Below are 14094 nucleotides of genomic sequence, written 5' to 3'. Positions count from 1 at the left end.
GATTACAGCTTGAAATCATAAACTTAAGTGTTTTCAAATAGATCAGTGTGGATTTAGAGCTTCTAAAGCTACTGAAGACCATCAAGAACAGTTTAAGTGCTTACACACAGGTGACATCAGTTTTAAATAAAACTTCTTAAAGAAATTTGCTTCTAATGATGCAAATCTCTTCTAGGGAGGCAATCTGTTGCATAGCCAGCTATGCAAGTTTAGCATGGGTTACGTGGAAACTACATCTAAACTAGATACCACACATGGCTTTGCTTGGTTGTCAGCTTTAAAAATAAATGGCTTCACCAAATCCACTGCAGATTTGCATTAAGATGTGGCTAAGAACAATTCAATATTATAATAGCTATTATGCATTATTATATCTAATATAAAATCCACACTGCTGTAAGAGCAGGGCTCTGAAACCCAAATTATCTACAAGGATACAAATATCCTTGTAGATAATTGTGTTGACCAGAAAGCTACAGATTCTTATTTCTTGTTTTGACTTTTTTTTTCCCCTGTTCTGAACTTTTAATTCTTAAATGAGAAACATCCTGCTAGATTTTGGGAAGAGGAACTGATGTCTGAGAAAAATACAAAAAAAAACTACGAACTACAGCACAAAAGCTTTAAGCACTAGGAGCTACCGTGACTTAGAACACAGCATATGGGCACACAACTTCTCCCTAAACAAAGAAAATGGACACAGAAATTGTCAGCTTCACTTCCAGTCTCAATCAACCCCCTGTACACAACATATGAAAAGGAAAAACAATCTTGTACATAATTGACCAAAAGTTCAGGTACTTTTAAATACAAGTGTTGATGCTTATCTTCCCTCCTCATTTTAGGAGCATAAAAAGCTTGATAAAGACTATTAAATTTCACTGGATTTCTGTTAAAGGTTGTTGTTGTTTTTTTTCTCCTAAACTTAAGTTTTTTCTTTCTTCTCAACAACAGATTTCTACGTATTATTATCCTGCTGTAGAAAAACAGAATTTTTCTTAAGAAATTAATTTGAAATTCTAATTTGTAATAATTTGTAAACAGCTCAAGGTGCCTAATCTTCCCAGAAATCTAAGTATCAAATGCAAATGTTAAATTCTGTCTTTTTTTTTTTGTGCCACAGTCTTAATTATTGATATACCATGAAGGACTAACATGAAATACGAATTTATGAATGATTTTAGAAGGAGAGATTAATGTTTTGACAAGATTTTATTGTGAAACATCGGATTTAGAAAAGGTACAAAATGTCAACAGTCAGATGTGTGCCAGTACAGTATTTCAATAGTCTATACAAGTGGACAGCTGAAGAGCCTCACTGCAGAACGCGTATTTAGACATCCTAGCTAAAAGGGGGCCGCAATATTCACAGGCTTAAAATACATAAATAACTTGAGCCAAAATGGCCATTACTGGTCAACGCTAATCAACATCTGGAAACAGGCTAAAAAGCACAATACGTTACAACAACCTCCTTGCAGATCCACGTTTAAAGAACATCAGTTTATTAGGTCAATGACCTACAGCTCCAGGACACCATTTTCAAGATCGGAATTCAGCTGGCTAGTTTAGAACTTTAAAAAATTCAAGTTTAAAAATGAGGTTACGGAACAAAAAGAGCAGGTATTTAATTAGAACCAAATACTGTGAAGCCCCTAAAAGTTTTTGTTTTTGTCTGGGATTATAAAATCAATTACTTCTAACACAGAATTTCAGTTTGTTCCTTTAAAGTGTCCTTAGTGCAGCTTGAACAGGTATCAAGAAGTTATTCTAATTTAAATATTTCAATTTGCTATGCAGTTTCATGTTTTAAAACCAATTTCACCAAACGCGGGTTGCCATTCACGTGGAAAAAAATAGTATCAAAATACTACTCTGAATTAACGGAAGTCATACATTTGTATATTAAAACCCAAAAAAGACTAGCATCCCAAAAGGATAGCAGCTTTCTCTAGCCTAGTTTAGGAATTTTAAAGAAGGAGAATTTATAAACATACGAAGTTGATTGTAGTGTATAAAAATACACGTAAACCATACGAAACAAGCTAGCATGATTTTTCAAATCATTTGCTAGCCTGTCACTGCTGGAACTTGTTTGAACTACTGAAAAAGCGTTCACAGTTGAGTTCATAGGTGGACAGCCAAGTAACTTTAGATTTCAGTTCTTTTATTAAAAGGCGCGTAGCTTACTCTACAGTTAAACTTACTGAGCTACCAGTCAGTACCCAGAGCTGAACTAAACCTTTTACTCATGTAAGTCTACTTCACTTTATGCTGAGTTGTAACTCACCTCCCTGAACAGAGACCTTGGGGTATACACTAGGTTATGGTTAATAGAAATTTCTAAACATGACTGATGTCCATTAGGAGCAGAGTTAAAACTAAACTGATGTAATTTAGAATCAAAATCTACCCAAAAACGTTAAAACACCCTCCCCCTGACAACATATCCACTCTCCATTTCAAGATCATTAGTTCTGGCTACTCTTTTCATGTTGTCTGTCTTTACCAGGGGATAAGAACCTTGCAGTTCATTAAGAAGAGCAACCGTAATTTAACACTAAGTAATTAAATCAGACAGTGGGGAATATATGTTTAAATTTGAGTGTATATCACTAATTAAAAATGTTACATTGGGGGTACAATGCCTGCCATGGACTTAAAATTATAGCACGGTGCCAAATAGAGAGATATGTAAACAAACTGCTAAACTTTAGTGTCGCAGAAAAAACAACCAAATAAAAAACATTTCTTTTTTTGTTCAGGACGTGTTTGGCATGAGCAGCACTAACAGAACTCTACACCTCACAGACGAGCTACAAAGGTTATCTAAAGCCAATACTCACTGTCCATGAATTAGCTAGCTCTTGATGCTGCTTCAAGCACTGCACTAGCCACTTTGATCTGTGATTCAGATTCCTCTGTACACACATTTATATTTACATAAAACATTTATTAAACATGATTTTAAAACATAAAAACCTTATGTACAAAATACCAACATTCCTATAAATAAACAGTTGGAGAAAGGCACTTGCAAGAAAAATCTACAGTAAATCTTACAAAAAACACGCTGCCTCTGTTACTGTACAATAGATACTCTTTCAGTAAATCCCTATCACAAGAATGTAAAACACTAATTACTTGTTATAACTAAGAATATAACCGTTACAGTTGTATTTACAAATACATATACGTCTTTTTTTTTTCAGTTTCACTTGAGCACCATGATTTCCATTCTAAATTTGTATTTTGATACAAAGTAAAAGAACAGTTGCCAGAAACCAGTGTTCAGCGTCACTGCAGGTTCATGAACTTTTGGCTGACATCCGTACAGTTTCAAAGACTCAGTTGCTGCTTTGTAAAAAGTACACCTAGTTTGTTATTGCATGTTGTCCTTTTAGAGAGAGCACTGCTATGTTCTCTATGCCATTTTTTAATACTATTGCTGGCAAAAGGTTTCCAATATAAAAAAAATAAAAAACATTCTTCAAGCCAGTTGAAGTATTTTATCTGAACAGTAACTAAAAAAAGCTGCATATTAATTATAAAAATGTGTAGGAAACATGCCAACTAATCTGGTGTGCAAAAATATTTTTTCGACTACACAGGATTTTAAGGGCTTCACAGAATTACTCAAATTTACGTTGAGTAGTAGACCCCACGGATAACCAGTTCCTCAAGGAGACGTTAATATACTCCCGCTTTTATCAAACTTTTTACCCTTTGACAATGCTGCAACCTGTTTGAGCAGTTCTCTGTTTTTGGCCTGCAATACAGATAAAAAAAAAAAAAAGATGTTTTATGAATTACTGTAAAGCCTCACATAGTAGTGTCATGCACTAATTTCCCATTGCATTTATGAAATTATTTTTCAAAATGTACATGCTAAGAATACTCAAAGACTTGATATGTATATTTCGTGTTTAACAGAACAGGCAACCACACTTCTTGCATAGCAAAATTCAGTGTCTGAGGTATTGCACTGAACATCTGCTCATTCAGTGATTTGTAAGGCAATTAATTCAGGTTTTCTTCCTGTCAAAGTAGACATGTAGCTTAACATGAAATATTTCACTCTTGATTGCATTATGCTAAGCTGAAAAATCAGATCAACAGCACACTGACAACTGATGAAGTATCAGAGGACAGACAAAAAAAAAAAACAAAAAACCTTTCAGAAGGTGCAAGAGGTAAGCCTCTACCTCTTCAGGTTAGAAAGCAATTCTTACAGTAAGTTTAATTTACATGGAGATTGTTGACTGCAGAACTGCTTGCTGTACAATGGGTACAAACTTAAATATAACAACGATCATTCCAGACTCAGTACTATTTCATTGCAGTGAGCGAACAGCCTGATACATAATTCCATTTGAAATATTGTTCAGGTATCAATAAGCAGCTACTTACCTGCAACTGTTCCACAGTTTCCTTGTGAGCTTTCTCCATGCTGTTCATTTTTGTCCTCAAGTTGGACTCCTGGTACTGGAAGTCTGCCTTCAGCTCTGTCAACTAAAAACACAAGTTCTGTGAAGATTCCCTGGACTGCTGCAATATGCCTTCTAATCAGTCTTTATGGATTATGGATTATTTGTAGGAAAGTATGCAACCAGAACTTCCAGGAAATGGTGCCTCCTTCCTGAGGGTCAAATCTCAGGGACCTATGGAAATGTCTTGGTGTCTCACATTTTATCCAGAAAGCCAAAAAATGCTAGTATGGCAGTCATTAAGCACTGATAGTGACGTGGCTGAGATCTTGACTAATGAGTACTACATAGTACCGCAGAGCTGGTGTACTGAGTTGCTGGTTTTGCCCCAAGTTATACATTTGGAAGACTTTTCTTTTGGAGCACTCCAAACTGTTCAAGCACCGTCCTTACACAAACCTTAGGATAAGAATGTCCCGCAAATCAGGTTCAAGACTGGTATTTGCAGACTTTTATATAAGCAAGCATCTTTATGTTTACTATTTCACAGTAAAGAAAGAAACAACCCCCCCACAATGCATTCATTTGTTGTAAATTTTTCACCTATGCAAACGTTCTACTGTGTGCTCAGCTTTTCCTCCCCTGCCCTAGGAGCTGAAGTGACATTCTGAAAGTGAATAGTTCATGCCTCAAGGAGCCTTTAGGTTCAAAGATCTCAGAGGTTCAACAAACAGTTTTAACAGTGGGGATATTAAAATTATTAAATGCTCTCCCTATGGGAACAGCATAAATAAAGTTACTATGCAGAAGCAGGTGACATTTCCTTACTTAACCCTTTGCTAGTATTATCTGGTAGATGAAATTTAAAAATAGGTAAGTGAATTTCCAACTGACTTGTGACCTTCTGTAGGCTTTATAAGAGAGAGAGAGGTTTTAATGCTTGTCCTTTGAAGAAACTACCTAAAGAGCATCCATGTCAGACTATTCATCTCTTTCACATTAACCACTTAAAGGCTCGGAGTAGCAAGCAGTTCTAAAACTTAGCAAGTATATTAGAAGAGTGATACTAACTAAAAAGGTTCAATACCCTCCATAGAACAGACTGAAGTGTAGAAGTTCAGATACTGATCTGCAGCCCGAAAGCGGAAACTTTATTAATTTTTTTTACGAAGTTATTAATATAACTTCGTAACTTACTCAATCCTGAATAGACGGTCTAGAGCCACCATTATGGATAGTGTCTTAAATCCATCCAGTTAAACAGATGGCAAAGAACTAAGCTCTAATAAAGGCTAAAAGAAGTATTATACATATTTAGAGTTATTTCTCTTTACTTGCCAGCCATTAGTTTTTTTGAAAGGTGAATCTCTTGTATGAGTTTCATTGTAGTCATTTGGGCCTAAATATATTTTGCTTAACTTCTGTTGACTGCCAGACATCTAATTCAAGCTTCTCTTCCAGTCACTGACCAAGATCTGATAACCTACACTACACATCCACTAACAGTATTTAAAAATCTAAACGATTTTCATACATTGTACATGTACATTTGTACACCATCTCATGAATTATGGCTATAGTATCTTAAATTTAGAACTAAGCAAAAGCTATGCTAAACTTGAAATGCTTACTATTATTCCTCCTCTTATCTTGGGTGTCCATCAGCCTACAGAGGTAATTTGGGACTTTTGCTGTGATTCAATTTAAAATATCTAAAACACAAAACCTACTGTCTGGCATTTTGTCTGTCACCCTTGACACATGCTGCCTGAGTACCAGTGGACCAGATCGCTATCTTCTAGGTGGCTGAAGTAAGGTAAGGTGAATTCCTCTTTGCCTTAGAGCCAAAACATATTCAAGATATAGTTTCACGAATATATATGATATATACGATATATATACTTGTCCTTTAAAAGGTAAGATCTGATTAGTTACTAGAAAAATAAAAATCAGATGCATTTTTTTTTAATCTCACTGTTTTCACATTGTTAGGAGTCTACAAAACTGACAATAAAATGATAAAGTTCTCATTGAGCAGATGAAAAGTTTACCTTTTTATCTTTTTCTAAAATAGTCTGATCTCTTTGCTGCAGAAGACGTTTAAGCGACATTACTTCTTCTTTCAGCTGACTTATGAGAACAAAGTTGTCAGTTCCCCCACTGTCTGCTGATTGATTTATAGAGCTACTAAAAATAGAAAACAATAATTACTTGCAACATCAATGGTAAATAAAAAACAGTTCATTTTTCAAAGTATATATTCAAAAATTAATAATTCCACAAACATCCTTAAGGACTAATGCAAAAAAAGTATGTACCTGACAGAAATGGATGCAACTGGCAAATTACCTTACTAATGGCACACATTACATACACCTGCAGAAATATAATTAAGTATTAGCTTTGAGGGGGACAAATACCTTTTGACTGAACAGCCACTTTTACATTCATTCCCACTGTTTGGTCAGAGACAGAATAAAGATTCAGTCTCACACTTTAAGGCCCAAAAGACTTATTTAGATACTAGGTTAACATTAAACAGTGGGTTCAACCCTGCACCTAATCTAAAAAAAAACAGTGATATTAGGGAATACTATTTCACTGTTAACTGTTGCCTTGTTATTTAACCTTTAATGTTGCCCCAAAGAGCCTAAAAGAAGGAATGCTGTGCCAGTTTTCTGCTAATAAAGTAATGTAGTTAACTGACAGCACTCAGATGCCACCCAATAATCTGTTTGGCTGGACAACAATTTCACCTCCCTCACTCTTCAAACATAAAAAAAAGGAAAAGGAAGACACTGGCCACAAGTCAGCACTCTGTTTTGGTTGAAATGGCTCAGCTTTACAAAAACATAACTTTACCTATCTCCATTTGATGGCTTGGATTCCAGTTTGGGTTTTTTCTTTGGAGTTTCATTCTGAATAGCTGCAGAGGATTTATGGCTGAAATCAAACAAAATGTAAACCTAAAGCCTTGTACTATGTAACTCTCTAACAACACCATTTGGCACATGTAAAATAACTAACTCATGCTCCTAGATGGAATGCTAGAGACTAGTCAGAAATGAAAGAAAAAGAAAGTCCTTTAAAAAAATTGCAAGATAAATTAACAAGAAATTAACAAATAATATCATATTTACCTCTGTTTCCACAGTCCCTGATCTTGTTCTGGACTCAGACTGCTGATTCTGAAATATGTGAAATGTACTTGGTAACTGACCAAACATGCCATTATTTCTAAGCTAGTGTGAACGGTATCTGTACTTGAGACAAATTACCCCCTCCTTTTATTTTTTTTGGTAAATTACAAACATTACCAATTTTAAAATTTCAGTTGGGCAGTTGTATTGCTTGTCATGCTCATGACAACTCTATTATGTCAGTATGCTAAAAAAAAATTATTTCAGCTATATATTCACACTACCATAAGATGCAAGGGCTAGATTTCAAGACTGACAGTTAAAGCTTTTTCTGATATTTCCCAATTTTTGTGCCCTTCATATTGCTAATCTCGATATCAGCAAGCTGACCTAAAACAGCATTCTTGGGATTCCCATACTGTAATATGAACATTGCCTAAAATGGTGTTTATGTGGTGGCATATAAGCAATGTTAAGTTTCGGATCCCTGAAAATAACTTTTTCAATTCTAACGACACGTTTCCAGTAATTTCAAAAGTAATTTTACTGAACAGCATGGGCGTAGGAATAATAAAATTTAGAAGACTGCGTTGAATCAAACAGTTCAACGATTTTGTATGCCTCTCTTGTATTATTCTCTCACCTCAACAATAACTGAAACGGAGAAGGAAAGAGATTCGTATTTATTGGACCAGAAGCAACTGACCCAGGGCAGGCTACGGGAAAAAAGTTGCTAAGCAAGGAACATTAAGTGTATCTCTATACAGGTCATATTTTTTCGTAACTCTTGAATATATTGGAAGCTCCATATTATAGTAAAGAGCTAACTTTTTTTTATTTAATCCTCACTACACCTGTCACATGCATTAAACTAGATGTTGTAACTTGTTGTAACTCAATTTTCAGTAGATTAGAGAACAGAAACAGTACAATAATTGTCTGTATGACAAGAATAATTTTCTTCCTCAAGTGCCTAAAAAGTATATTTTTTAAATTGAGAGTATTTACATTTCTCTTCTCCCCATTCTCAGTATTATTGCAGCTTATTTTGCTTCTATCTTTATGTCATGCTTAGCCAGAGAAGTTTCAGTCAAAAACAAAAAAGCACTGGAAAAGTTAAGCTTGAGGAATAAAAAAGTCTGCGTGTCTTTTCATGACAGGGGTCATTACCACTGCAGCTGCAGTACTCACTATCCAACACTATATACAAAACAAAAGAAGATCTAAAGTTACGCTGCCATAAGCCTGTCAATGAAAATAAAAATCATGACAGCTATTGTACTAGCAGAAGAAACATGGGAGGCGTGATTTGATAGGGGGGGTATCTAAATTAAAGCTGGTATGCTGCTTAGACCACCAGCAGAGATGACACGCTGAGAAAAGTTGCAGGAGATTGGACATAGCTATTTGAAATGTTATCAGTGACAGTAAATGAACTGACAGCGTTGTTTTCCTATGTCTTCCTAGGACAGCCACTCACAAAATGCTTCTTACAACAGGATTTGATTACGAGTAGCAAAGAGATGCAAACTGCTCGCAGACAGAAGGCGATCCCATGCTTTTCCTGCTTCTCCATTTAACAAGGATGTGCACACAAACAAGGCACAATGAAGTTACGGTGCAAATACATGCATGGTAACTGCATGCCACATAGCAGGTATCGCACAGCAGCTGCTGCTTAGAAATCCAAGTTTATCCCCAAGTAACTTGGTTTTCTGCAGCCATCCTGCAGGTATCTTTTCTAGCCCTGCTGCCTATTGTAAAATCAGTTAGTCTGACGGCTACCAAGAATTTCTGGATTTGACTGACTTCTCTTCAGCCAAATTGTGAGAATACAAAGGTTTTGACAGACCTCCTGCTCCTGCTTTTGATGCCATATTTTAAACCACATTTCTGATTTCCTTTACTTTGATCTCAGTACTAACAGCACACAGAATAAGAAGAGGTACCTAAAGCTACTTTAATTATTGAAATACTTACTTATGATGACTACTGCTGTGACGATGGTGGTGGTGATGATGGTGGTGGTGTTTCGAATGGTGCTGGTCTTTCTCAGTAAGAGATGAAGATGAGGAGTTAGAATGTGAAGATCCTAAACTCTTCCTCTGTTCTTTTGTCTTCTGTAGCACTCGCTTATAGGACAGGGTGCAGAGCCAACACAACAACTTCCCATCAACCTGTTGGGAAATAATTCATACGTGTTTTTTCTTCCCCAGGTATACTTGCACTAAAATGATGCATTTCAGTATTACTGTTATTATTTGCAATTGCTTCAATTTCTCTGATAGCTTTGGGAAAAATCCAGACATCCCTTTGGTAGGAAACAGCACTACTGTATCTCTAACATACGCGTGTAATTCTTTAATAAAGTGAAGCTTATTCCTTTTATTTTTGTCATTGGAAATTACGCTAGAAGGCAGTCTTAGCAAATATTGGATTTACTCTGTATCACAGAAGTGACAACTTTTATAAGGGGCAAATCATTTTTAGCTTAGACACCATGTAACCTCTCTCAACCCATGGTATTCCAGCAGAATCAAGATGTCCAGCCAACGTGTCACTTGTACCAAGTAAATTCTTCTGTAAAAACCGCACTAGTCTTGGGTTCGGGCAAGAGGCTTTTGAGGTCATTTCCTCAGCACCTTCTGGAATGAGAAAGTGGCACTCACCAAAACTATTTAAGAAAACACGGAGAGGTGAAAAAGAGTCTACCTCTCTGGTGCTGTATTTTAAGGCAAGGCAGGCAAATGGGAAGAGGCAATGTGACAGAATCAAGTTAAGGACATACTAAGAGGCAATGAATAGAGCAACACAAAAAAAAAATCAAAGCACCAAGAACTATTCAGCTGCTCTGCTCCCAGCGACCACTGTCAAGAGTATTCTTAAGCCTACTTAAAAAAAGAGTGATTTAATTTAAAATAAAATAGCCCTGTAGTGAATGTAAAAATTGCAAGTTAATGAATGTAATTCAAATACTGAAAAGCACGGCATCTTTAATCTAATATTAGTGAACTCAAACACTCCTGTTCATCTTTCTTTTATGAAGCAGGAACATCTTTTGTCAACCTAAGCCACTGCAGCTCTGGAACAAAGCCTACCTTCCTTCTTCCCTCTTCTTTCCGATCAAAAGCACACTGCTGTTTGCACTGTTCACACGTTTGAGGTGGGCCATACTTCTTTTCTGAGTTGGTGCAACGCTGACATTTCGTGCCAATAAACGCTGCAATAATATTACAATACTGACAAGGCTTGGGCTGGAAAAGAGGTAAGTTGAACTGAGGTTAGTTCACTCCAGAAACCAGAAAGCATTAACGCAGTTCATTCCGATCACACGATGCTTCTAAACTACTATGGGTTCGTATGATATGCCTTAAAAAAAAACTTTTTTCCTGCCTTTAGTGTCTTTAGTAATAACAGTAATAGTCCTTCAAAGATCAAAAAACACTGCACTTTCCAAGAAAGCTCACGTACAAAATCAGTGAAAGAAATACTTTTTGGTTGCTATACCCGTCTTTTTTTTTTTAACGATCATATTTATCTCTGTTTTACTACATTGCTAAACAAATTACTTAAATTTAAAATAAGAGTTATTTTTAAACTTCATAGGTTCTGAAAACGTCCCTCTCCACAAACTACTCAGGGATGTGATAGCCCTGTACCTCCAGGATGTGTATCTTCATCTCTACAATTCTGTAAGAAACTTAAATAAAAGGAAGCAACAAAAAACGCCCTTCAGGCACCACTGGGACAGATAATCAAGTTTCTGATTAGACAGTAAGCTAGAGTAATATAGTGGTAGAAAATAAAATTCCTGACAGTTTCCATAGGTCAGAATTAGCTGATTATCTTCCCTGCAGTTCCCTTTTCTTGATGAACTACCGATAAAACATTGCTGGATCTGCCCTGTTCTTAATTGCACTACATTTTAAGCTTTTCAAAGAATGTTCTTTGTTCAGTTTACATCATTTACATTCACCAAATGCCTGACTACATACCAACAGCTGTTACGTTTCTCCACTAAGCTGAATTTCATCTAGCGTGCTTGATGCCAAGTATGAAGAAGTTACGGGCTTTTGTCTCCCAAACGAGATTATCCTGATACCTTCCTTGAATAACTGTCTGCAGGGCACTCAGCTACAACGTTCGTATATTAAAAAGTTTAATTTCTCTAACGGAACCCACGCTGAAAATTCAAGATGGGCAAAATGCAAAGTAACAGGAATAAAGTAAATCTTTTCTACTCAGCAGCTTAAGATGATTAACACGCATCTAAAAATTGAAGACTTACATAATATGAGCGATGTGGTATGATTAGATTTTCCCATTTACCACTCATTAAGAACACAGGCAGCTAATAGTCTTCCTGCTGTCAAGCGTGCATTCATGAGCATATGCAAAGGACTACTTTACATGCGTAAAGTGAATTAACATTGTTTTTGCTGTGAATAACTCCATTGCAGTTATTCATAACTGTTAAACCACACATAACCACAACGCCTTTAAGTCTGAAAAAACAGAAACCGTGAGCCGTAAAGGAAGCGAAGAGCTGCCTGTAGTTTTCATCACCTTTCCAGAAGCTTTTGTTATTTGGTTCTGAAAGCTGTTTAATTATAGGAGGCAAACAGACCTAAGGTGTACTTTTAGAGATGGATGGATCTAACGGGAACTTTTAGAACTGAACGATGGAAGGGCCTAAGGTGAACTTTTAGAAATGAGAGAGGGATGGACCTAACCTGAACTTTTAGAGCTGAGAAAGGGATGGATCTCACCTGAACTTTTAGAGCTACAAGGCGGCTGGACCTAACGTGACCGTTCAGAACCGAGAGCCTACTCACCGTTCCGAACTGCTTGACGTTCTGGGCACACTTCTTGCATATGGTGTTGGTTTTGCTAGAAATAAAAACATACAGATATTGAACCAGCCCCTGGTCACTCGCTCACGCTCTGTCCGTGGGTGCTGACAGCAAGGACCGGGCACCCCAACGCCCCCCAAGCCCAGTACCTCTCCTGCTGGAACTCGGAGCGGCAGTAGGTGCACTTCACGACGGGGTGTGCGATGCGGCACTCCTGGGGGGAGAGAAAACACCAGGGTCAGCTCCTTCTGCTGGGACACGCACCTGACCTCCCTTGAGTCCTGGCCTCCCCTGGGTCTCAACCTCGCCCGGGTGCTGTCCTCCCCTGGATCCTGGTCTCCCCCTGCTCAACCTCTTTGGAGTCCTGGCCTCTCCCTGGTCCTGATCTGCCCTGGATCCTGGTCTCCTCCTGCTTGACCTCCCTTCAGTCCCAGCCTCCCCCAAACCTCACCCTCTGCCAGGTGCTGTCCTTCCCTGCCTCCTGGCTTCTTCTGGGTACCAACCTCCTCCTGGTCAGACTCCCTTGGGTCTCAACCTTCCCTGGGTGCCAGTCTGCCCTGGATCCCAGCCTTTCTACGGTACCAACCTCCTCCTGGCCAGACTCCCTTGGGTCTCAGCCTCCCCTGGGTGCTGTCCTCCCCTGGGTCTCAGCCTCTCCCTGGTCAGACTCCCTTGGGTCTCAACCTTCCCTGGGTGCCAGTCTGCCTTGGATCCCAGCCTTTCTCGGGTACCAACCTCCTCCTGGGCAGACTCCCTCGGGTCTCAGCCTCCCCTGGGTGCTGTCCTCCCCTGGGTCCCAACCTCTCCCTGGTCAGACTCCCTTGGGTCTCAACCTTCCCCGGGTGCCGGTCTGCCCTGGATCCTGGCTTCCCCTGGGTCCCAACTTCTCCCTGCCTGGAGTCCCCCAGGTCTCAGCCTCACCCGGGTGCTGTCCTCCCCTGAATCCTGGCTTCCCCTGGGTACCAACCTCCTCCTGCCCAGCCTCCCCTGGGTCTCAGCCTCACCCGGGTGCTGTCCTCCCCTGGCTCCTGCCCTCCCCCTGCTCAACCTCTCAGAGTCCCAGCCTCCCCCTAACCTCAACCTCCCCTGAATCCTGGCTTCCCCCTGCCCACCCTCCCCTGGATCCCAACCTCTCCCTGGTCCTGATCTGCCCTGGATCCCGGTCTCCCTCAAGCCTCAGCCTCCCCCAGATCCCAGCTCCCGGCTCCCCCCTGCCCTCCCTCCCTTGGGCCTCCCCCTCCCCTGGGCCTCCCCCCCAGCCCCAACCCCTCCCCGCCTGCCCTCCCCCTGCCCGGCCTCCCCCCTTCCCCCCCCAACCCCCAGTGGCCCCGGGCCCGCTCACCTTACACAGCTGCTGCCCCTGGGACAGCTCCTCGAAGGGGTAGCGCTGCGTGCACTTGGTGCAGGCGTACAGAGCCGGCCCGGCCGCCTGCGCCGCCGCCGCCGCCATCCGCGCCTCACCCGGCGGGGACGCGGGGCCCGCACCCGGACCGGGGGGGGGCCCGGGGGGCGGTGCCCCGCGGGGCTCGGCCTGCCATTGGCCGCGAGCCTCCGCCCTCGGTCCTCATTGGGCGGCGGGCACGCCGCTCAAGCGCGGCTCTGTGGCGTCCCGCAAGGCCGGCGGGGGGCGGGGCTTGCGGCGCCGTCCTGCCTTCCCATTGGTCGGCTCGGCCG

At 40.1% G+C, this 14094-nt stretch overlaps 1 protein-coding gene across 4 annotated transcripts; it reads right to left on the bottom strand.

Annotated features, from left to right (window-relative positions):
- Positions 1-3199: 3199 nt before the first annotated feature.
- On the bottom strand, positions 3200-13891 carry FAM76B (family with sequence similarity 76 member B). 4 transcript variants are annotated; one of them, XM_032207594.1, is made up of 10 exons: positions 13763-13891; positions 12570-12634; positions 12403-12457; positions 10666-10821; positions 9548-9744; positions 7568-7615; positions 7290-7370; positions 6479-6614; positions 4411-4512; positions 3200-3769 (listed from the first exon to the last, which is right to left on the bottom strand). In XM_032207594.1, exons 1-10 carry the CDS (start codon positions 13868-13870, stop codon positions 3680-3682), a joined length of 1038 nt encoding a protein of 345 aa, XP_032063485.1. In that variant the 5' UTR covers positions 13871-13891; the 3' UTR covers positions 3200-3679. The 4 variants fall into 4 exon arrangements, with proteins under 4 accessions (XP_032063485.1, XP_032063486.1, XP_032063489.1 ...); XM_032207595.1 differs by having other exon boundaries at positions 6479-6611; XM_032207598.1 differs by lacking the exon at positions 7290-7370.
- Between the last annotated feature and the right edge of the window lie 203 nt (positions 13892-14094).

Source organism: Aythya fuligula, chromosome 1, assembly GCF_009819795.1.
Source record: "Aythya fuligula isolate bAytFul2 chromosome 1, bAytFul2.pri, whole genome shotgun sequence".
NCBI lineage: Eukaryota > Metazoa > Chordata > Aves > Anseriformes > Anatidae > Aythya > Aythya fuligula.
The sequence above is the reverse complement of the archived record's forward strand: the minus strand, read 5'-3'. Positions and strand labels throughout refer to the sequence as shown.